Here is a 24036-nt window from a genome sequence, read left to right as displayed (position 1 = left end):
TCAAATCAGGTTGATTGAGTTGAACTTTTTCTTTTTGTTTTTCTCTTTAAGTTCAAAATATGTAATATTTGGGACCTTTTCTTTTTAGCTGGCTTGTTAATATACATAAAAGGAACAGTCGTAGTAGATAAGTCTTGTCTTTTTTGGATAAATATATGTATAAATAATTTCAACTTTTCTTCTTGTTTTCTAAAAAAAACTATTGCATGATTCCTTAAGAGATTCATGTGTATTTAATTTAATACAATTGAATTTCTTGAATTTTTTTTTCTTCATTCTATTGGCACGTGTGAATTATTTTAAAAGTTTACTGTTGGATGTGTGACTTTTATAAGGTATACGCTATAGGAATATGCTCGAGGATAAATTTTGAAAGAAAGAAAACAATTTTTTTTTTAGATTTGTAATATATATTATTCAAAAAATTTGATGATTCTTATAGTAAAAAGGAAAAAAAAAAAACTAACATAAGTTTAAAAAATTAAATTTGTGTTTCTTTTTTTTTTCATTTAAAAATATTATTTTAAACATACCCAAGAGTATATTCTCTACTTGACAACCAAAGATTAATTCCTCCCATAGAAAATTTCGATACTAGGTTGTCTTTTTTGTGGGACTTTTAATTTACTGTTATTAAATTCAAGGAAATAAAAACTTGGAGAAGAATTGAAACCAATAGTTTGAGTATTAAATTCATGAAAGTTATCAAAAGAAAAACTTGTCCTTCATACATTAAAATATAGCATATTGCATCTTTAGATATTATAATTTCTAACATTGAAATAACAAAAACATTTATCAAGTAAGAGTTTACTTTTCTAAATCAGTTAACTATTGATTTAGTTGTTGTAGCATTTTGAGTCAATTTGTAAGGCCAATATTTGCACACGTGTAACCATGCACGGGACTTCTTACAAAATCCGAATATTTTATTGATTTTTTTTATGTTATCTTTATTGAGTATTAAAAATATATTGTGTTAATATTTTAAATATATTTTAAAAAATTAAAATTAGTAATAATCAGTATAATATAAAAATATAGTAAAGGAACAACATAAAAAATTCTAATAGAAAATTTAAATTCCTTCTTACGCATGACATGACTTTTGTCTTGAAGGGTGCATAATTTTCAGACTTTTTGACAATTTTTTATATTTATGAAGTAATTGTGTGATGAAGGAAGACAAGAAGGAATAGTGTTTTTATGTGATAGTTTTATGACGATAACGATCATAAAAAGTGATGATAACATTTCCAAAAATTGTTTGATCGATGATGCATGATTTAGGGTCCCATGTTGATTTAACACTTTTATTTATTTATTTCAAAGACGGTTTATGACGTATAAATGGTTCCTTTTCATGACATATATATATGTTCAAAACAAGTGGCATACCTATCTTGCCATGGTAGGAGGCTAGGTTTCTCTATCTTATATAACTAATAACTAATTGCTTACAAAAATCAAAGACTCAAATGAAGATGGTTGATTAATAAGTCAAAAGTCATAATAACTAGTATTATTTTCACCTTATTTCACAAAATTGATGTATAAAGTGAGATTTACACATGTCATGTTTTTATAGGATTAAATAGGGTTAAGTATGTTTTTAGTTTCTGAACTTTGATCCAAAATTGGAATTTATCCCTATCTGAAACTTCAATATATTTTGACCCCTAAATTTTAAAAATAAATGAATATAATCTTTTTAACCCAATTATGTTAACTCTTTTTGAGGTGTCAAACGAATTTTTCAACAGACATTGAACCGAAAATGCGTCAAATGGTGAAATAATACAAATATTAACATGAAATGCGTTCGATACATCCAAAAAAGAAAGATGAGAAAAGAGAAATATATTATATGTAACTCTTGGCATCGGTAAACCAAGAGAGATAAATAGAAAAAAAATTGAAATTACTTTCTAAAGTAAAATTAATTTATTACAACCAATTATTTAAAAGAATTAAATATGTTTGTAGTTTCTAGACTTGAATGTAAAATTACAATTCATCTTAATCTCAAATTTTAATATATTTTAGTTCTCAAAATTTAGAACTGAATATTGTACTTTTAATTCAATGATGTTAATTTTCTTATGTGATAATCAATTGTCTAGACTAACATTTGAGTTAAAATGTATAAAATGGTGTAAACAACTCAAACATAAACATAAAACACCGTTGTAATTGAATTAGAATGATTATATCCATTGATTATTTTAAGTTTGAAAATCAAAGTTTATTGAAATAGAAAACATGTACGAATTCCAATTTCATATCAAAATTTAAGAACTACATATATATTTAATTCATTTTAAAATGTTATTCGTATATAAACTAAGAATTCTCTTTCTTATGCACAAGTTTTTCCAAGCAAGTTCTTAATACCATGTTTTTTTTTTTGTTATTCAAAAACATATTTTTATTGTGAGACAGGTACCAATAAACCAAAATTTAATTGTGGAAAATGAATTGAAAAAAGTAAAGAAGGAGAAAAAAAATATTTTGAAGAAAATGAAAATGGAAAGGGCAAGGAAAGAGCCTTATACAAAGTTGGTGGAATGTCCAAAAACGTTATCAAATCCAAACTTCTTAAGTATAATATTAAACTCCACCTGGTCAGGTTTTACAGTCCAAGTTTGAGGCAAAAAGAAGCTTCTTCTGCCAATTCATTTTTTTGGTCTAAACTCAGAAAATGGACCACAATCCAAAATCTTGTGACTTCTTTTGAATTTTAATACTCACGTGGGTTTAGCTTATTATTATATCCTTCTTAATTTTCCACCATTTTCTCTTCGTTTCTTCTTCCAGTGGTCTTAAAGTGGAACATATCAACTTTGTTGTCTCATGAATTTTCTAGATTATACTAGTAATGTCAAGAATTTAAAATGATAACATGAATAATTAAAATAGGGTTAAATATGATTTTATTCCTTAACTTTTAGTGTATTTTGGAATTAGTCTATTTCGAAATTTTTGATCAGTTTAGTCTTTCATCTTTCAAAATACGTGAATTTAGTCATTTTAATCAAAATTTATTAAGTTTATTTGACATTCAAGCGCATTTCATAATAGTATTTAACTTAACACTAAAGTAAAAATGTGTCAAACAGTATAAACAACTCAAATACAATTCTGAAATGCGTACGAAACATCAAATAAACTAACAAAATTTGATTAAAAAGACTAAATCCACGTATTTCGAAAGATGAAAGACTAAAATGGTCCAAAGTTTCGAAATGGACTTATTCCAAAATTGACTGAAAGTTAAAGAACAAAAAACATATTTAACCCATTAAAATATAATTATTAAAATCTAATCATTCCCGTGTGATTAATGAATATTAGTGGAAATTTCATCTTAATTAGGGTATTTGTTTAATGTAGGATTAGCATGGTTAGTTTGGTATTTAGTGGAAATATGTGATTTAACTTTGATTGTTTATGCTTCCCACCTTCCATGATTAAGTGAATTTGGCTAACATTTTTGAAAGAGAAGTACAAATGCTCCAAGTATTCTCATTATAGGCTAATCATCAAATCATTCACCAAACTTTTCTCCAAAGCATAGAATAATTACAAGTTGACTAATGAAGTTTAGCAATGTTATTAAATATTTAATTGTTTAATAGATTTCACAAGCCCATGGGATATTCAATCCTTTCTTTTGGGCCATCTGGTTGTCCAAATTTAAAAAGTCCATGGGCTTATTCTCAACCCTATTTTTTCTAACTTCACCCCCTTGTTTACTTAGTATTGTGAATTTTACTCACTACCCTGTTCCTTTGATGTAAAGATGATATTAAAATAATACATTGTGAGAGCCATAATAATAGAACAGCTTATTTTTTAATTAATTAAAAATAATATTTATATTTTTGTAAAATCTTTGTACTTTTCTTAAATAACTGAAAATAACCATGACAGATTTATTTTATTTATTTAACACATATTTATTTTCTTTTGATACATATAGAAAGTGTTATTGTTATTATATTATAAAGAGTAAATATTATATATTTCCTATTTGATATAAGTGGGTTGTTACTTATATTTGTTCCATCATAATTTCTTCCTTACTCTCACAAGCAAACAAGATATTTGTACCAAAGTTTCAAAATAAGATTATGAGAGATATAAGCTATAGGTAGCTTATATGTTTGGGTTTGATTAATTAATTATTATATTTTTACAAGTAATTTGAAACGAAAAAGAATTGGGATATATGGATTATGATAAGGTGTAGACTTAAGTCTTCTAAAACGAAGCAATTTGGGCAATAAAATTTATCTCTAGTTATAATTAGAGTTTAATGATTGGGTTGATAAAATATATTTAATAAAATATAATAGTATATTAGTTGTTGTGAATATTAAATCAGAGAACACGATAGAGAATTTATTTTTATCAAATTACTCCAATAATTACGTGATATAAGTATATTTGAAAGATCTTAATAAGATTGCTAATAAGTGACACTTATATTATAGTATTAGTTCCATCATATTCTTAAATGAAGTCGGCTAACTTAATTTTAACTCAAAAGTTCAAAAAAAAATTTGAATATATAAAAAATAACATTGGTCTAATTTATAATTTTATTTTATTTTAATATTATATTTATTTAAATTAATATTGATTAGGTTGATTCCAATATATTTTTTATATTTATATTTATTTAAATATAAGTAAATATAAGATTGAATAATTAATATTAATTTAATTTATGATATGATATGATTTTATATTTATTTAAGCCAGTATTAATTAAATTGATTGTAATTCTCTTTTAATATTTATTAATATTGAAAATTTGAAGTTGAAATTAATATTATTTAGACGAAAAAGAAACTAATATGTAAACAAGATAACATATAATAAAATATTGTGATATGTGTTTGTCTAAATTTTATGAATAAGAACTCAAAATTGTTTTTCTTATTTCTCTTTGTAAATGTCCTTACACTATCTCTTACCATATTCTTTTCTCTCTACAAAATGGAATTCTCTTTCTTTTAAAATGGTCCTTTTCAATTATTCGAAAAAGTAGGTTATTGCAAGATTATTCATTTAGAAAATTGAATTATATTTTTTAAAATGTTTCCATCATTCTAATTAAAAAATAATTTAGAACATATTAGTTTAGTTTAGTTTAAATTTAAAGCTAATCTTCAAAAAGCATGCTTATAAATTAAAATATAATTTTAAGTTCATTATATATGTCGTGAAATTTTGATGTTATTAATGAATTAGTGTATATTAAATAATTATTTTCTTGTAATAAGTTATTTTTGTTATATAAGTCATTTTTACATTAAAGGTTTTGATTAAAGCGAACTTCTTTTATTAAGTCTGATTTATTTAGAATAATATTCTATAAAACTAATAATTAATTATATTTTTCATATCTGAATTTTGAAAGAAATTTGATTTTGGCTCTTTAAAAATAGCATGCGTGGTTGGAGAAATTATTTGGCAGTTCTATTTTTGATTGACATTAATAATGCCCATAGAGTATATAATTAAATATTTGTCAATTTTTCATAATTAAAACCTTTAAATACATATTTAGTAAATATTGATTGAGATTAATTACAATCAACATTCACTTAAGTCTGCACTCATTTAAGTTTGCATCCCGCTTAAATCCGCATTTGGAAATGGAAAATTTTAGGATCAATAATTTTGTGACTTTATTTTCAGAAAAAAAAAATCACCTAAAGTCATTTGACAACTATTTTCAATTCGTTCACCTGAGATTGTCGATTGACAATTGTGTAAAGAATTGTCATATGAATCTTAGATTGATTTAACTGATTTGATCCGATAATAAATAAGGAGAATCTTGCAATCTACTCATATGAATAAAATAAAATAAAGTTCCTTATGTAACATATCTTCCATGTCTCATATTTTCACAATCCCTAAAAATTTTTGACACTCATAATATTTAATATTGTAATTATATGACCCATAATATTTCATATTGTAATATGACTCATAAAACTTTATAAGTCCGCATCCCAATAAAATTTGTATCAAATCCTCAATATCAAAATGCGGACTTAAACGAATTTTTACTGTATGAGAAAGTGTTAATCCAGAATTATTTAAACCTTCTGCCATCTATCACAATTAAGAGTGAAGCAAGAGCAAGAGAGTGAATATACCACAATTGGACACTGACAAACACAACATTGTAAAACGATGAAGTGCGTTAATCCGAAAACCAAAAGTAAAAGAAACCAATGATAAAGGAAACACAGATTCAATTCATTAATATCAAATTCTCACACAGCTGCATATTACAAAAATAGAAATTAGATTACACGTAATTGCATGCATGTAGCATGCACATGTATTCCTTGGACAAAGCCAAAGTATATTCAAAGCAGACACCAACTTACGAATACAAGAAAATAACATCAAACTTCTTTATTTCAAGAGCCAAAAGATTAGGCTCTAATTAAACCATATATATACTTCACAAGAGTGCATGCATGCATGGCAAAACTAGTTTCCCAAAGGAGGATGCTTCTTCCATGGATTTTTCTTGTGAGGAGGCTTATAGTGGCCATCCTCCTCCTTAGTGTGTTCTTTGTTTTCTACTTGTTGTGTGGTTGGAGGCCAGTGTTTTTTAGGTGGGTGGTGATGGTGATGGTGGTGGTCATGACCGTCTTCTACGGAGGATTCCTCCGTGAAAAGTAGACGACGATCAGCTAGGGAAGCGGTGACCAGAAGGGTCATTCCAAGTATTACTAGGAGACACAAGGACATGAATTTGGAAGACATTTTTTGTTCTTGATGTTGGGTTTTATGTTTGTGAGTTATGGTGCAAGTATAAGAGGCATAAGATGGCATATTTATAGTGTTGTTGGAACCTATCTTATAATGGCATGTGTCTTTTTTAATGCATTGTTGGTGGTGCATTGCTATCAAGGTTAAATTAGTGTATAGATTTTTCTTGTTTGAGTTGTACTCGTAATGAAGATAAGATTAATCATTATTGCACTCAATGTTGAGTTTGATAAAGTTTTGACCCATTCCTCAGATTTTGTCTTTGGCGTGGGATATAATAATGGTAGGTTAGTAGATTGTGAGTGGATGAACTTGTTAAAAGATAGGTTTAGTAGATTGTTGATTGTTATTATTATTTGGTAGTTATGGTATATATGTGAATTCAGAACAATTTCTTAAGTTTAACTTATGTGTTAGATATAACTACATAGATATCTTTGCATATTTTAAATTGTTCAAATATGTAGTAATTGTTTTATCTACAATATACAAAAAATAATCGATTCTAAATGATTTTTGAAGAGATTTTACAAATTTACTTTTAATATTTTCCTCAAATTGTTTTTTTCTGCGTCTAATACGTTTTTTCCGAAACTTAGGTTTTTCCTAAACTTTAATTATCTTTTTACAAAAAACTCAACTTTCAATAATGTTTCAATTAATATATTATTGACTAGAATAGTGATCCCAACTATATTTAATAGTTTTGTAAAAAGAAAATTCAATTCCTCATTAAAATATATGCAAAAAAAGACTCTTGATACCGAAAAACAAAACTGGATAAAAGAAACATATTTCTAATTTTAATACAAATAAAAAACAGAATAAAAACAACAGCAACACAAATAAAAAAACATACTAACCAATAATGAGAATGAAAAAATTGGTACCCAAATAATCTGAGATTGAAAGAATGTAATATGCCAAAACCTTAAAAGAATGACTCTTACAAGAGAAGAAAGTAAGGAGAGAGGAGAAGTCAAATAGAGATAAAAAGATAAAATAAGAAAATAGAATTCGGATTGATTATAAGAGAATAAAGATATCTAACAACTTTTTTTTTCGTAAATAAAATTATAATTTACTAAATAAAGGTTTTATCTCATTAATTATCATTTTTAATACCTATCAAAAACATACACTAATAATACTTTAAATAAATTTTATTCTTAAGCATAAACTTATACCTAATTTAGTAGAGCTATATTAGTAATAAAATAATTTTTTAAGTTTTTTTTTCTTCAATATAATTTTATAATTAATTTAATAGAGGTATATTAGTTAAACATAATTTTATAATTAATTTAATAAAAATATATTAGTAGTAAAAAAAAATTGATATTTTTTTTTTATAACTAAAATGAGTACTTTACTTGTTTTATTTTTAAACCGTTACTCATCCCAATTCTGAAAAAAATATTTGAAAAGTCTTTAAAAAAATCAGAGAGATAAAATAATTATGTAATCCTAAATTGCAAGCTGTAGCACAGAGGCACCCACCTATACAGATCATAGTTTCATTCTTATATTTTAACATTTCCATTTATCGTGATTAATAAAATTCATTATCCCATTCATCTTAGTTTTATAATAGAAAAAAAAGAAACTATTTTAGGTGAGTTCATACTTTTGAAATTACTACATACAATAACTTGTTCATTCAAACTCTTCAACAATATTAGGAAGTCTAACTTTGCAGAGATGATTCTAGAATTTTGAAGAAATTTCAAAACTGTTCAGTCCACGTCAACCTCAATTTCTTTACCCACTCTCACTACCATACAAGTTTAATCTTTAATTACACCTAAATTTTAATTTAAGAATTTTTCAACCCCTTTTTCTTATCTAACAAACTATGCAGAATTAATAAACATATTAATTATCAGTTTTAACTAACCATTAATAGATTGAAAAACTTTTGTTAGTTTTACTTTTCTTTATCAAATCTTATATATTATGCATTTTCATGGCTGTAAACTATCATTATTAAAAAAAATCAATATTTTCTGATAATTTTGTTTTATTTTTTATTTATAAAATACTTACAAATTTTATTAAAAAAAAAATTGTAAGAAATTGTTATCAATTTTCTTGTAAACTATTTTTTATAGAACACTTTTCATAATAAATTATGAGGAAATGATTATCTACAAAAAATTACTTGTCAATTAAAATTCTTAGAAAAAATGACAGAAATTTATTTTTTTGCAAATTTTTTTTAACAAATTTGCAAGAAAAATTTAATGTAATATGAAAATTTATAGAAATGTACATAGTTTTGACTATGAAAATACTTTTAAAAACTTACTTTCTTACCTTTTTTTTTTTAAATCACGAGATTTTATTATGTTAAAAAATAGTTTTTAAAACATTTAATCAAATATATTCTCAAAAATTAAATTTAAGTACCGGAAAAGTTATAAAAAATTATTTGCCTTGATTAAAGAAAGTTCTAAAAAACGTTTCACATAATATGTAAATTTATTAACCAGGAGGAAATAGTAGAAGAAAGGGTCTCGCTTTTTCAGGTTTAGTATTTAAAAGCTAATTTTCAAAAATTTAAAAATATTAAGAAAACCAATAAATTAATTTTTTTCTTTTTTAAATTCAATTTATTTTCTTATTTACTAAGAAAAAGCAGATGTCCAGTGCTTTTTGTATTTTTAAAAAATAAATAAAAAATAAAATAAAGATTAAATAATGAACAAGGAGTAGTTTACTATGTACAGAATGCATGCGTGTGTAGGAATATAACTATTAAAAAAAATATTAATATCTTGACACCATATTTTCTTTTACTATCATTTAATATTATTCCTCTTTATTATTCACTCTTTGTTTCCAAAATACAAAAATTATTTTTTTATTAATAGAAACAAACAACATTTTTCTTAAAAATATAATAATTTAAGAAGTATACACAAACTAAGGAGAGATTTAAAAAATAATACCAATACACTATTATAATTATAGAAGTCAAATAAAATATTCATTGACATTATAGCCTTTTACTTAGTTATAGATATAAAAAGATTTTTATAATGTCTATTTAGTTACGTACTGTCATCCAACTAAATATAGAGAATTTTTTTATCTTTTCTTTTCATTTATATCCATTCAAACATCACATCAATTTTATTCTATTTAGCATATATTCCAATTCTTACTATTTCCTTACTTTTTATTTCACTTATAAGGGTTAATTAAGTTTTTTGTTTTACACTTTTCGTAGAATGAAACAAATCACCCACTTCAAAGTTTAAATAAAAATATTTTTTAGTTTTATTTAAAACTATTTAAAACAGTCATTTATGTAAGTAGCTCTATAATATATAGCAAAGATATATTCAGTTTATATTTTTCCTAAATATTTTTTCTTTAATATCTGAACAACTATTAATTTTTAGAAACAAGTTTCTGAAAAGGAAATTAAAAGAATCTATCAATTAATGACAGCCAAGAAAAAAAAATTCTTTCACGCGTACTCATAGCATAATAACATTTGCGATAGATTAAATTCAACAATTTCAAAGATTTCTTTGGCCCCACACGGTGTTAAGTGCAAGAAAAAGAAAAACTAATAACTTTTATTTTTATTCATTACGTTTATAATTTTATAAGTTTCAATAATTTCAAATAAATAATAAAATAGTCTAAAATTACCAAAATAATACTAGTATGAATGTGAAAAGCTTCAAATTTGAGTCTTCTAAATATTAAAATGGATAAATGGTTATTTTGGAATTTGAAAGTACATTTGGTATCAGTTTAGTCTATAAAATAACGGAATTTTTTATTTCTGATTTCAATGTTTAAGAAAATGTGACAAATATCTATAGATAGATTTTGCAAAAAGAAAAAAACTAATTAGAAATTAAGTTATAAATTTTAGGTATCAAGTTGTATTCTTTTGGATTATATATGTTTTTGTTCCCTTAACTTTCATGAAATTCTGGAATTAGTCCATTTGGAAATTTTGGACAAATTTAGTCTTTCATCTTTCCAAATACGTAGATTTAGTCCTTTTAATTAAATTTTTGTTAGGTTTATTTGATGTTTCGTAGACATTTCAGGATTGTATTTGAGTTGTTTACACTGTTTGACACACTTTTGCTTTAATGTTAAAGTTAAATACTATTATGAAAAGTGCTTGAAATGTCAAATAAACTTAACAAAATTTAATTAAAATGACTAAATTCACGTATTTCGAAAGATAAAGGACTAAATTGGTTCAAAGTTTCGAGAAATTGATTAATTCCAAAATTCATTGAAAGTTAAGGGATAAAAACATATTTAACCCTCTTTTATATATATATATATATATACTAAGAAAATAAAATAAAATTTTTGGTTCTCTCAAGAATTGAATTGTTGTTTACATAATGATGAACTAAATTTGTCATTTATCATATAAAACGTAAGTAAAAAGATTAAAAAATGATTCGTTATGATTGATAAGACAAATTGTTGATCATAGTTAGAAAAAACGTACTACAGAGAATATGTTGAACACTACCAAGACTGAGTGAACCAGTAAATAAAATTCCACTCTGTTCTTCAATGGCTTCCTTAATCTTATTCTTCATTCGTTTCTTCCCTCCACAACGAGTCTCTGTTATTGCCTAATAGTTTGGTTTAAATTCTAGTCTTTCCTCAACAGAATATATTCTTGTCCTTCCAATTCAACTGCCACCACTCGTTTCCAAGACACAACCAAAAGTGACCCTCAAAAGATTACATATCAAAAACCAAGGCATTGATTCCCTCCTTAATTTTTGTTCAAGTTATGTCCCTATTTTCTTTCCTTTTTCCAATGAAATGCTACTTATATAAGACTCAACAACATAAGTTTCCTGGTCTTTGCTTTTTCCCTTCTTCTTGCATTGGTGTTGGTTGTCTTTGAGGGCAATGGAACGTGGGGTTCTTGATGGCATAATCACTAGACTGCTTCAAGTCAGAGGGAGACCAGGGAAACAGGTGCAGCTCTCAGAGGCAGAAATCAAACACCTTTGTATGGTTTCTAGGGATATCTTCTTGAAGCAGCCCAATCTCTTAGAACTTGAGCCACCAATTAAGATATGTGGTATCTATTTGCCTTCCCATTTTGTTTCCTTCTAATTTAACATCTTTATTTTCTTATATAAGAAATTTTACATTGAGTTTACAGTATATAACCTTATAAAACCTTATAAGTTTATTGTTGTTTATTAGATCTATTATTTTCTCTGTTATCGGATCGTTATTGGATTACCTATTAATGTTTTGACTGTGAATAGTAGTTGCAATGAGATTTTAGAACCATGTGGTTTTGGAGGAGCTATTGATATCAACTCAACATTTTAGTTTCATACTAAATAATAGGGAAATGGTTTAGAATACAATTTGGGACAACAAAAAGCTGTCCCTTTTTGATTTTGAGGCATACTGTTCATGGGAAGATACTGCATATGTGCATAGTGAAACAGAGAACTAGAAAAGAAAAATTGTTTGTTTGATGATTTGTTTGATGTGACAAAAAAAGATAAATTGAACAAATAGTGAGTCTCATGGGGTGATTGTACTATTTAAGTGTTAAATCTTGTTTTTTTTTATGTATGTGTACTAAAAAACCGATACAAAAAAAGTGAGAGGTGAAGGTTTTATATACATATATATGTAAGATTTTTTATGTTCAAACAATTGAGCTGAAAGTACTTTGGACCATGGTTGCTGTTATTGGCAAATGGAACAACTAAACATTATTGTTGGATATGGCAATGCTACTGATTGTAGTGTGTCGTGTTTGGATTAGAATATGTAGAACATATGTTGGCCTAAATATGTGGTCATTGATTTTATCTTGAGATTTTAGTTATAAGTGTTAAATCTCTTACCTGTTAAGTAGAGACCAAAACAATTAGACTATGTTAGAATGTTGCAGAACTTATATTCTTCGAATATGTCAAATTTACTTTTTGGGAATGTTAAGTTGTCACTTCAGATTCTTGTTTGTTGTACAAGTTTTGAATCATCCGCTTTAAGTTTCTTGACCACTTCACAAAACTATTCTCAGTCAAGTATCTTAAGTTTTCTGATTATGAGTACATGGAAGGTGTTAAGATATGTATAAGTCATGAGAAGGAAAAATATACACAAGAGATGAAGTATTTGATGAAAAACAACTCAATAAAAGTTTTCATATTGATTTATTCAAAACTTGTCTAATATATATAATACAATCTTCTATAATATAAGAAGAAAAATAAAATCTAATATATCATCGTAATACAAAATATCTAATAATAAAAAGAAATAAAATATATCATATTTCTGTCAATAGAATTAAAACCAGACAAATATATGATATCTTTATCTGTAGAAGGAACTAATATGTTGTTTGATTTCACTATGTCACCAGGAGACATCCATGGTCAATATTCTGACCTTCTGAGACTTTTTGAGCATGGTGGTTTGCCTCCTCGTTCCAACTACTTATTCTTAGGTGATTATGTGGACCGTGGAAAGCAAAGTCTTGAGACAATATCTCTTCTTTTGGCCTACAAGATCAAGTACCCTCAGAACTTTTTCCTACTCAGAGGAAACCATGAATGTGCTTCCATAAACCGAGTCTATGGCTTCTATGATGAATGCAAACGCAGATTCAATGTCAGGCTGTGGAAAATATTCGCAGATTGCTTCAACTGCATGCCTGTGGCAGCCATCATTGATGAAAAAATCTTGTGCATGCACGGAGGACTCTCTCCCGAACTGCACAATCTAAGTCAGATAAACAGTTTGCCACGTCCAACAGAAGTACCTGAGAGTGGTTTACTCTGTGATCTCTTGTGGTCTGATCCCAGTAAAGAAACTGAGGGTTGGGGAGAGAATGAACGTGGAGTTTCATATACTTTTGGTGCCAACTTGGTCACACAATTTCTTGAAAAGCATGATCTTGACTTGATTTGTAGAGCACACCAGGTTTTTGTTTTTTTTATATGCATTGAAATATACAAATTTTGAGTATAACTTGTTCAAGTGTTTATGTCTGTGTGTTTGGTTTTTCGTAGGTTGTTGAGGATGGATATGAGTTTTTTGCTAATAGACAACTTGTGACTATCTTTTCTGCTCCTAACTACTGTGGAGAGTTTGACAATGCTGGAGCTATGATGACTGTTGATGAGACACTTATGTGCTCTTTTCAGATACTCAGGCCAGTGGAAACCAGAAAGCCTAAGTTTGGTTTTGGGAGCAAAACTACATTCAAGGTAGTGCTCTTTACGATATTCTTGGTATTACAGTAAAGTATAATTTTTATTTTGGAGTATCCAATAAGATTTGAGTCTAACTATATAAGGTATTGACACCACTCTCAATTCAAAACCTTAAATAATGGATTTATGAGTTTTTATCCTTATATAGTGCTCTACTTTTTCATTTCTAGCCAATATAGAACTTAGACTTACACTTGAATTCCTAACAAGTTGTGAACTATCTTTTCTTTTGTTTTGAAGCAGGCAATTCTTGATGCTACAAGAGTACGTCCTCATTGAGCTGACATAGACCAATAATAAAGTTTGTAACATAGACAAATTGACTTGAACAAAGTCACAACTGTGTTCACTTCAATGTGAAGGAAGGTTTCAACCAACAGTGCAAATTGAGGGTATGAAGAACATAGGAAAATTTCTGTTTTTTTTTTTTTTTTCTTTTTGAGTATAGCTCAATGTCTTTTTATGTGGTGGAACATTCTCATCATGTACAATGTTGCCACCACAATTTGAGGGGTCAGGTTTCACTTTTCCTTTGTTTCAGTTTTTTTATGTGAGAGACAGTTATATGTCCCCTGTTGTATTATAAATGGCAGCATATGCATTTTTGTTTTCTTTCCTGTTACAGCAATTCATTTCAATATGCTAAAATGTTATTTGTACTATAAATATGCTACTTTTTCCATAAACATGTCCGATGAAACGTGTTTTCATTGTCTAATACCAACAATTAAAGCTTAATTATGTTGGGTTAGAAAGGTTATTTGTGAATAACGAGAACATATTTTCTGTGTTCAACAAAACCTTGCTTCGTTACATGTTATGCACGATGAAAACACACTCTGTTTTAATATACAGAACACTTCATCCTAACAGAACAAAAACATGTATTGACTGAATAATATGTACAACAGAAACATTCTTGAATAATAATATTTGAACTACTAAATTTTGATAACTTTTTTTTATGATATGAGGTGTCATTTTTTAAATTATTTTTAAATATTAAGAATGAAAAAAAAGAAAAATAAAAAATTACTTAAAAGATGACACCTCGAGAAAAATATCAAAATTTAGTAGTTAAAAAATCATTTTTCGTAACATTTTGATGGTTCTGGGGTTTGATATGGTATATTGTTACTCCTACTGTTTTTTTATTTATTTAGTGGATTCGTAAACTTCCTTAGATTAAAAGATAATCAGTTAAATATCACTGGGGTTTTTAGGGTTCGGTTGTTCATTAAATAGTTATTTATCAATGAAACTTAACAATTATATGTGACTTAGTTTTATTCGAGATTGATTTATTGTAAAATTAATTTGGATGAGTTTGCATTTTCTTTAGCGTAAAATTGTTAAAACATTTTTATAAGAAAATATTATTAGAAGTTAATGATGGAAATTTGTGAAATAGTGAGATATGCTATGAATATTTTCTTTTCTGATTTTGTTATATTTATAATTATATCAAATAAATTATATAATCTTCTTGAGAATTATGGACTAAAATATTGCCCGAGGTTTGAACAAGATAAATGTCATATTGATTTTCTCTCAGATAATTCTTATTGTTCAAAGATGATGTGATAAGTATAATTAGTTTTTAATAAATGAATTATTTTTTTTCTAAGTGCCCTCAAAGTATAATAAAAATGATTTTGTTTGTCATTAATTTCCACTTAAAGTAATTTTTGTAAATCAAATGCGACTTTTATTGATTGTGACACCAACTAATTTCTTTTATTCACACATAAGATCAATTAAAGATATTTTCTTGCTACTACATAATTTAACGGTAACAAAATGCGGGCGCGTGATTTGACTCGAATAATATGATATAAGCAAAATAATTGATATATGATGGGTAAAATAATAATAGTTAAAGAACAAAAAAATAATAACTAGAGGACAATGTTTTTTATTTGTATATTAGTGACATTATCTTTATATGTGCTACTTTGTGGTCCACATGTTAAAAAAAGAAAACAAGTGTGTGTTTGAAACTTGTACGTTTTCTTAATTTAGTATGTTAGTATTATTTAGTAAATATAAAATTGGTTGTTGGCTAAAAGTTATTATTTGTGTTATTATGACATCTATAAATGTTTAAATAAATAACTTCACATTTAAAAAAAATTGAGTGACAAGTTAAAAATTTCGAGAAGGAATTTCTGTAATAAAGCTTTGAAATTTTTTATCAGTTTACTGTTTTTTCATATTTCTTCTTACTTTTCCATTTTAAATTTTGTAACATTTTTTTCTCAATTGTTTTTGTTTTTCTTTCTCTAATTTTGTAGTATTTCTGCTTACTTCTATTAAAGTTTTTAATTTTTCTTACTGCTATTATGTTTGCTTTTATATATTAAATTCTTTGGCTTCTTGTTTTATTCCTGTTTTTTTCACGTTTTTTTATTTGTTTATAGTGTAAAAGTTGTAATTAAAGTATGAGAGCTTATAAGTATTTATTTTTCTTATTTATTGACATTATTTAACAAAATCTTATTTATACGGTAAGTATTGTATGATTGACTTATTAATTAACAACCACGAATCATATCTTAGTTTAATTTTTTGATCGTACAAATCTTAGTTTAATCTCTTTTTTTTACGCGTACAAATCTTAGTTTAATTGCAAATTGCTAATGTGGCAAACCATAAACGGGACTTTGAGTTGTTAGTCAAATCTTGTATTATCAATTTGTTGAGTTGCATCATTGCATGTGTCATGTTGTGTGCTTAATTATTGGCTTAATTACATATTATTCTCATTATTTATTTATTTAGTTACTTTAATCACAAATTAAGAAAATATTTAATAAAATCTATCTTTTTTTTTTTTGAAATATAAAAACATGACTAGAATGATAACGGATGGGAAGAGTGTAGGTTTGAGCATTTCATCCAATTTGTCTCATTTATTTTCATCGAAAAACAGTATTCATATACTCGTACAAAAAATAAAAATCACAAAAGAAAAACACTATATTATTAAATACTGATAAAACATATTCTTTTAGTTTTTTGTAGTTTTGTTTTATCAACTTGGATCAAAACTTCCAATTTTCTAAAAATTTGAAGAACGAGAAAAAAGTTTCCTCCCATTTTTGTTTTCATTCTCTCATGTCTAAAATAGTTTTTAAACGAGAATTATTATTCTTCCCATCTTATTTAAAAATCAATTATTCAAAATTGATTTTCTAAAACCACTTTTAGAAACAAAAAGACCAAAATAAATTAGACACATGTTGAATATTTTCTAAATGTGTATAAAAAATCACAATGATTACACTTAAAAGTTTCCCATTAATTAAGAATAAAAATGATTTTAGGGTTAAATATGTTTTTGGTCTCTCAAGTTTCAGTAAAATTTGGAATTAGTCATTTTTCAAAAAATTTGACCAATTTAGTCTTTCACATTTAAAAATGCGTGAATTTAGTCCTTTTAACCAAATTTTGTTAAGTTTATCTGACATCTCAAGCGCATTTCATGATAGTATTTGAATTGTTTACACCGTTTGACACATTTTCGCTTCAATGTTAACTCAAATATTATTATAAAATGCGTTTAAAATGTCAAATAAACTTAACAAAATTTGGTAAGAAGGACTAAATCCACGTATTTCTAAAGATGGATGACTAAATTGATATAAAGTTTCGAAGAGAAACTAATTCTAAAATTCATTGAAACTTGAGAGACAAAAAACATATTTAACCTATGATTATATATATATATATATATATATATATATATATATATATATATATATATATATATATATATATATATATATATATATATATATATATATATATATATAAAGTTTACAAACGCTCTCTTCATTCGTCGACCTGGATTTGAAAGACAAATTACCATGAAGCCACCAAAGTCCAAATTAAACAATACCCTAATATTATTTTTTTGCTGTCTTTTACGAAAGTTAGTGTAGTGAATGGAATAATAGGTTCGTGCACGCTATCATCAAGCAAGTGTATTAGTTTTATATATGTTTGGAGTGAAAAAAAATGATAATGAAAATGTGATGAGTATATAGAAAATAAAGTGAAAATAAACATGTACAGGTAACACATTGTTGTTTGTTGAATACTGGTTTTGCAACTAATACAAGGTTTGATTATTTAGTTGTTTCTGATCCAAGTAGGAACAATATTATACCTGGTTGACATTACATAAACCAACATATTTTAATGTTGTTTCTGAAGAGTTGACATGCACAAGAATATGAAAGCTCAAGCATATGCTGCAGATGCTAAGTATATTCTTTTGACTCTGGAAGTCTTTAATTCTAGGGATGGTTGGTACTGTGTTATATATATGTGTGTGTGTGAAGCTGCATTCAATGCCATGCCATATTCTTAATCCCTACAAAATACTTCTTCTACTCCTTCACTCTGGTGTGGCAAGCAGGTTTGTTCTCTCTCAATCCCTCTTGATTTGCTTTGAAAATTACGTTGTAATTGATAACTAAAATTTTGATAATTTTTTCTTATATTCTGAGGTGTCATCTTTTAAGTGATTTTTAAAAAATGAAAAAAAAAGAGAAATCATTTAAAAGATGTCACTTCAGATAGTAAGAAAAAGTTATCATTATGTTCCGATAGATCTCGACATGATATGCAATCTCAAAATTTTCAAGGAAATAATTTTTTGACTGCTATTATATATATTTTGACAAATTTCTCTTACAATCTTAGGTGTTATTTTTTAAGTGGTTTTCTATTTTTTTTATTTTTTCATTCTCAATATTTCAAAATCACTTAAAAAATGTCACCTCATATTGTAAGAAAAAGTTGTCAAAATTTAGTAGACAAAATATCATTGTCCAATTCTCAGTTGATGATGAAACTTATCTGTGTGTAATATAGAAATTTCTGTATCCACTGGTCTGTGAGTAAATGAGACAGTATATTTAGTTAGAAATGAGACAAATGTATACAAACCAAAGATCCTTTGCCCTTTTGTCTATATTTTTAATTCATTTATTTTAATAGGGACATACAAAATTTCAATAAAAAAAAATCTTTCAAAATATATATAGTCCTTTATCCAAAATACTTCCATATAAAATAGTTACTTTAATTAGGAAACTGTTATGCCAGATATTTTAGTGAGAGTATCATTTCATTTGAATATGATCATCACTAAAGTTTTTTAATTCCAAAGTTAACAACAGTTTATCCATGTCTTACCTCATCCCTTGCAAAGGTCAAAATTAGCTGCAGCATTTTTTTCCAAACTATCATGTATAGATTGTTATTTAATACACATTTTCTCTTCTTTATGCTCTAATGTTATATTAATTAGGTATAGAACCATGCATTGCGGATAAGATAGGCACACTTATAAGACGCATATGATTTTGAATTATAATTAGTAAAAATGGCCTACGAGTCATAACAAATAAGAACAAAGATATTTTGTCTACTAAATTTTGATAATTTTTTCTTATAACATTAAATGTTATTTTTGAGGTAGTTTTAAAATATTGAAAATAAGAAAATAAAATAAAAAATCACTTAAAAAATGCAATCTAAGATTAAAAAAAAAAGTTGTCAAAATTTAGTAGTCAAAAGGTCATTTTCTAAAAAATAATTCATATTGTTAATATTTATTATGTCAATTCCATTTATTTCAATATAATGAAGACTATTCATCACTTTATTTCTCGTGAATTCAACATTTAAGAAATGAGAAAATTACTCTAACTATAAGTATGTATAAGGAAATCATTACAATTTTTTTCTCCAACATTAAAAGTAGAATATATATATATATATATATATATATATATATATATATAGTATATCCTACCTCGAGCTGCACAGTAAATTAGTATTTTCTAACATTTCTGAAAGTTATACCAGAGAAATTTCATTCTTCAAATATGTATAAAAGAAAAGTGAGACACTTCATGAGGCAAGTTATATAAGGTTTATGGAAGGAGAAGGATAATATGTATTCATTTTTTTACTTTCATCTTTTATTTTTTAACTTAATTTAGAATGTATCATTATCTTTTTTTTTTTAAAGAATCAATAACTCAAACTAAAACATGATAAGATCGAAGTTAAAAGATGGGAGTTAAAATATAATTTTCCTTTGTATTAGTGAAGTAGAAACAAATTCAAATTGTAAGATATTTTGTTTGCATGTGCAGGAAGCTTGTTCTGAGCAGTAATGGCAGGACAATTAGGAGTGTTGAATGCACTTGATGTGGCGAAGACACAATGGTACCACTTCACAGCAATTGTGATAGCAGGAATGGGTTTCTTCACCGATGCTTACGACCTCTTCTGCATTTCCCTGGTTACCAAACTCTTAGGGAGACTCTACTACACAGAACCAGGAGCACCAAAACCAGGAACGCTTCCTCCAAGAGTTCAAGCTTCTGTCACCGGTGTTGCACTCTGCGGCACCTTAGCCGGTCAACTATTCTTTGGTTGGCTCGGTGACAAACTGGGAAGAAAAAGGGTCTATGGTCTCACTCTTGTGCTCATGGTGGTGTGTTCCCTTGCCTCGGGACTCTCCTTTGGGTCCACTCCAAAGGGTGTCTTGGCCACACTTTGCTTCTTCAGATTCTGGCTAGGGTTTGGGATTGGTGGTGACTACCCTCTTTCTGCCACCATCATGTCTGAATACGCCAACAAGAAGACTCGTGGGGCGTTCATTGCAGCAGTGTTTGCCATGCAAGGGTTTGGAATCTTGGCTGGTGGAATAGTCGCGTTGATTGTTTCTTATGCTTACGACCAAAAGTACAACCTTCCCACGTACGAACAAAATCCAGAAGCATCCATCGTGCATTCATTTGACTATGTCTGGAGAATAATCTTGATGTTTGGTTCACTTCCGGCAGCACTCACCTACTACTGGCGCATGAAAATGCCTGAGACTGCACGTTACACGGCCCTTGTGGCGAAGAATGCAAAACAAGCTGCTTCGGACATGTCTAAGGTGTTGCAGGTGGAGCTTGAAGCTGAAGAGGAGAAGGTGCAGAAACTGAGTCAGGAAGAGAGCCATAGATATGGTTTGTTCAGCAAGGAATTTCTCAGACGCCATGGCCTGCATCTGGTTGGAACCACCACCACTTGGTTCTTGTTGGACATAGCATTCTACAGCCAGAACCTTTTCCAAAAAGACATCTTCAGTGCAATTGGCTGGATCCCCCCAGCACAGAAAATGAATGCAATTCATGAGGTACTACATAAATTTCACGAACTAACTACGGTTTTTGTACATATCTCTTATAAGTCATCAAGAGTCATCAGGGTATTTGAGAGCGGTTATTTATACTATTCTTTTCTGGTTCCAGAATTTTTTAAAGAATATGGCCTTGGCTCAATTTTTAATCGAGGTAGAAAATTTTTTTTAACACCGATTCAATTTCATCTGAGAACAAATATAATCATAGTGACATTTTTGAAATGCTGACCAACTTGTTGGTCTTGGTTCAATTTTTAACCGAGACAAAAAACCTTTTTGACACTGATTCAATTTCACCCGATACCAAATATAACTATAGTGACATTTTTGAAATACCGGCCAACTTTTTGGCACCAGTTTTCTTATAACTGAAGCAGAAAGAAGTTTTCTGCTTCAGATATAAGCTAAATCGAGACATAAAACTTGAAAAAATTACAAAAATGTCACCGCGTCATTTTATGTTTCGGTTAAGCGACGATCTTTGTCTATAACACGAGTTAAAAAATCAAAACTACACTGGTGTATAATGAGTGCAATTTATAAAATCATGTATAAATTGTTTTGACACTGATTCTGTTGTAGGTATACAGGATTGCAAGAGCACAAACACTGATAGCATTGTGCAGCACTGTGCCAGGTTACTGGTTCACAGTGCTTCTGATTGATCACATAGGGCGTTTTGCAATCCAATTGATGGGGTTCTTCTTCATGACAGTGTTCATGTTTGCGTTGGCTATACCCTATGATCACTGGACTAAGAAAGCAAACCGAATAGGGTTTGTGGTGATGTACTCTCTCACCTTTTTCTTTGCCAACTTTGGTCCAAATGCCACCACATTTGTTGTGCCAGCAGAGATCTTCCCAGCAAGGCTTAGGTCAACCTGTCATGGAATCTCTGCTGCTGCAGGAAAGGCTGGTGCAATTGTGGGAGCATTTGGGTTCCTATATGCTGCACAAAGCAAGGACCCTACAAAGACCGATGCAGGGTACCCTACAGGGATTGGGATCAAGAACTCACTCATCATGCTTGGGGTTATCAACTTCTTTGGAATGTTGTTCACCTTGCTTGTTCCAGAATCTAAGGGTAAGTCACTGGAGGAGTTGAGTGGGGAGAATGATGCAGGTGCTGATGCTGAACCTGAAGTTTCTGATAGGGCAATTCGTGTTTGATTCAAGTCTGATCTAAGTTTGTGTTCAAATTAATGTTTTGTACATTTTAATTAATACTTGGTTATGGTTGTGAGATATGTTTGCACATGATTAATTATGTAGTAGCTGTGCTAGTTTGTATGTTTTTGTTTGTTTAAGATTGATACATGGTAATTGTACTTTTCCTTTTTAGATTAATATAATAAATAAACAATTCCGAGTGTAATTCACCATTACACTATCTTAATTAAATGCAAAATCTTGAACTCTCCCTTGTTAGAAAGTTATTAATATGTTTGATATATAATTGCCTTGATATTTTAAAAACAATGATAATTAATAATAATATTTAACACTTTTGATACAATATATGTTCGCATTGATACTGTTATATAAATAATGAGAATAAAATCGTAAATATAGGTTGGACTTAGAAGTAAAAAAAAAAGATAGGATACAATAGAATGATCTATATTCATTTATTTATTAAATTATTATATTTAAAATTAACTTTATTCAAAATATTATTTTAATTTCTTGTGTAATTATTAAAATTTATTATATATCTTAATCATTTTTCTTCACATGATTGTACAATATATTTATGGTATTCATCCAAGGAAAGTACGAATATGGATGAATTTGGATTCTTCGATGATTTGTTGATTTTTTTTTGCTGTTTCTCTATTTTTTTGTGTTGTTTTTTTTACTGTGTATTCATAATATACTAATTATCATTAATTTTGACATTTTAAAATATGTTAAAAAAATATTTAAAACGTCAACACAATGTATTTTTGATGTTCAGTAGAGAACAATACCAGAAAACAAGTAAAGAATCTAAACTCAGAAATTACTTGGTTTGGTAACTAGACAAATCTATTTAGGACACTAAAATATTTATTATCAAATAAACTTTTTTATTTTACATTTGACTTAGTTTTTTGAGATTTTAGTGGCATATTATTCTTAAAATATGGACTTTTAAAAAATAAAATAACATAATTTGTTAGAGATTTGACACCTCTACTCATTACCAATGCATTCAAAAATTCATAAAAACAATCATAATATAATCAAAGTATAATTCAAAAGTATTAAAAAGGATATAACTTCACAAACGCTGTGAGAAATTAGAGTTTTAGTGAACTAATAGCGTAAGATTAATAATATATTCACAATATGTATTTATTCAATATAAATATTATAATTTATTTAGAGGATACATATAAACTTAGTAATGGTATAGCATAAGGTGTTCCACTTGTTAACTTTTGCAAAGTCAAATGTCAACGGTGGAAATATTGTGCAATTGGTTGAATAAAATATTGCTTTTATAGGAATTGACATTCGAATAAACAATTTAATTATTTATTAATAATTTATAAAAAAACTAAATCAAAATAATCAAGTAACTAAATTATCGTAAGCATGACAACTCAATTACTTACAGATTGTGAACAATTAATGAACTCATTGTAACTTACAATTAATTAATCCAGAATTATTAAAAGTCAATTCCAATGATATTACAAAAGTATAATTTTTCATGTCAGAGATGAGTAACACAAAATTTTTATAACAAATTTTGGAAAACATTTTCCCAAAAGAAAAATG

General features: G+C 27.4%; 3 protein-coding genes across 5 annotated transcripts; 2 read left to right on the top strand and 1 right to left on the bottom strand.

The window, feature by feature from the left end:
* Positions 1–6258: 6258 nt before the first annotated feature.
* Positions 6259–6859, bottom strand: LOC146884499 (uncharacterized). Its single transcript, XM_085675830.1, has one exon. The coding sequence runs from the start codon at positions 6796–6798 to the stop codon at positions 6520–6522; it is 279 nt and encodes a 92-aa protein (XP_085531956.1). The 5' UTR covers positions 6799–6859; the 3' UTR covers positions 6259–6519.
* A 4628-nt stretch (positions 6860–11487) lies between these two features.
* On the top strand, positions 11488–14666 carry LOC114191902 (serine/threonine-protein phosphatase PP1-like). Of its 3 annotated transcripts, none has more exons than XM_028081350.2 (4): positions 11488–11887; positions 13202–13761; positions 13851–14048; positions 14295–14666. In XM_028081350.2, the coding sequence occupies exons 1-4, from the start codon at positions 11713–11715 to the stop codon at positions 14331–14333; spliced, it is 972 nt and encodes a 323-aa protein (XP_027937151.2). In that variant the 5' UTR covers positions 11488–11712; the 3' UTR covers positions 14334–14666. The 3 variants fall into 3 exon arrangements, with proteins under 3 accessions (XP_027937151.2, XP_027937152.2, XP_027937153.2); XM_028081351.2 differs by having other exon boundaries at positions 11571–11887; positions 14298–14666; XM_028081352.2 differs by having other exon boundaries at positions 11682–11880; positions 13191–13761.
* A 3686-nt stretch (positions 14667–18352) lies between these two features.
* Positions 18353–22678, top strand: LOC114189772 (putative inorganic phosphate transporter 1-3). The gene is made up of 3 exons (XM_028078458.2): positions 18353–18477; positions 20228–21264; positions 21853–22678. Exons 2-3 carry the CDS (start codon positions 20248–20250, stop codon positions 22438–22440), a joined length of 1605 nt encoding a protein of 534 aa, XP_027934259.1. The 5' UTR covers positions 18353–18477; positions 20228–20247; the 3' UTR covers positions 22441–22678.
* The last annotated feature ends 1358 nt before the right edge of the window (positions 22679–24036 follow it).

The sequence above is a fragment of the Vigna unguiculata genome, chromosome 7 (assembly GCF_037176805.1).
Source record: "Vigna unguiculata cultivar grain cowpea cultivar isolate G323 ecotype 2 chromosome 7, ASM3717680v1, whole genome shotgun sequence".
Lineage (NCBI taxonomy): Eukaryota > Viridiplantae > Streptophyta > Magnoliopsida > Fabales > Fabaceae > Vigna > Vigna unguiculata.
The sequence above is the reverse complement of the archived record's forward strand: the minus strand, read 5'-3'. Positions and strand labels throughout refer to the sequence as shown.

Excerpts from the sequence above, each read along its gene's own strand:
- LOC114189772 (XM_028078458.2), top strand. The coding sequence starts at position 20,248 with ATGGCAGGACAATTAGGAGTGTTGAATGCACTTGATGTGGCGAAGACA. Across the intron at positions 21,265-21,852 it reads AAATGAATGCAATTCATGAG|GTATACAGGATTGCAAGAGC; the intron begins GTACTACATAAA and ends ATTCTGTTGTAG.
- LOC114191902 (XM_028081350.2), top strand. The coding sequence starts at position 11,713 with ATGGAACGTGGGGTTCTTGATGGCATAATCACTAGACTGCTTCAAGTC. Across the intron at positions 11,888-13,201 it reads GCCACCAATTAAGATATGTG|GAGACATCCATGGTCAATAT; the intron begins GTATCTATTTGC and ends CTATGTCACCAG. Across the intron at positions 14,049-14,294 it reads GGAGCAAAACTACATTCAAG|CAGGCAATTCTTGATGCTAC; the intron begins GTAGTGCTCTTT and ends TTTGTTTTGAAG.
- LOC146884499 (XM_085675830.1), bottom strand. The coding sequence starts at position 6,798 with ATGTCTTCCAAATTCATGTCCTTGTGTCTCCTAGTAATACTTGGAATG.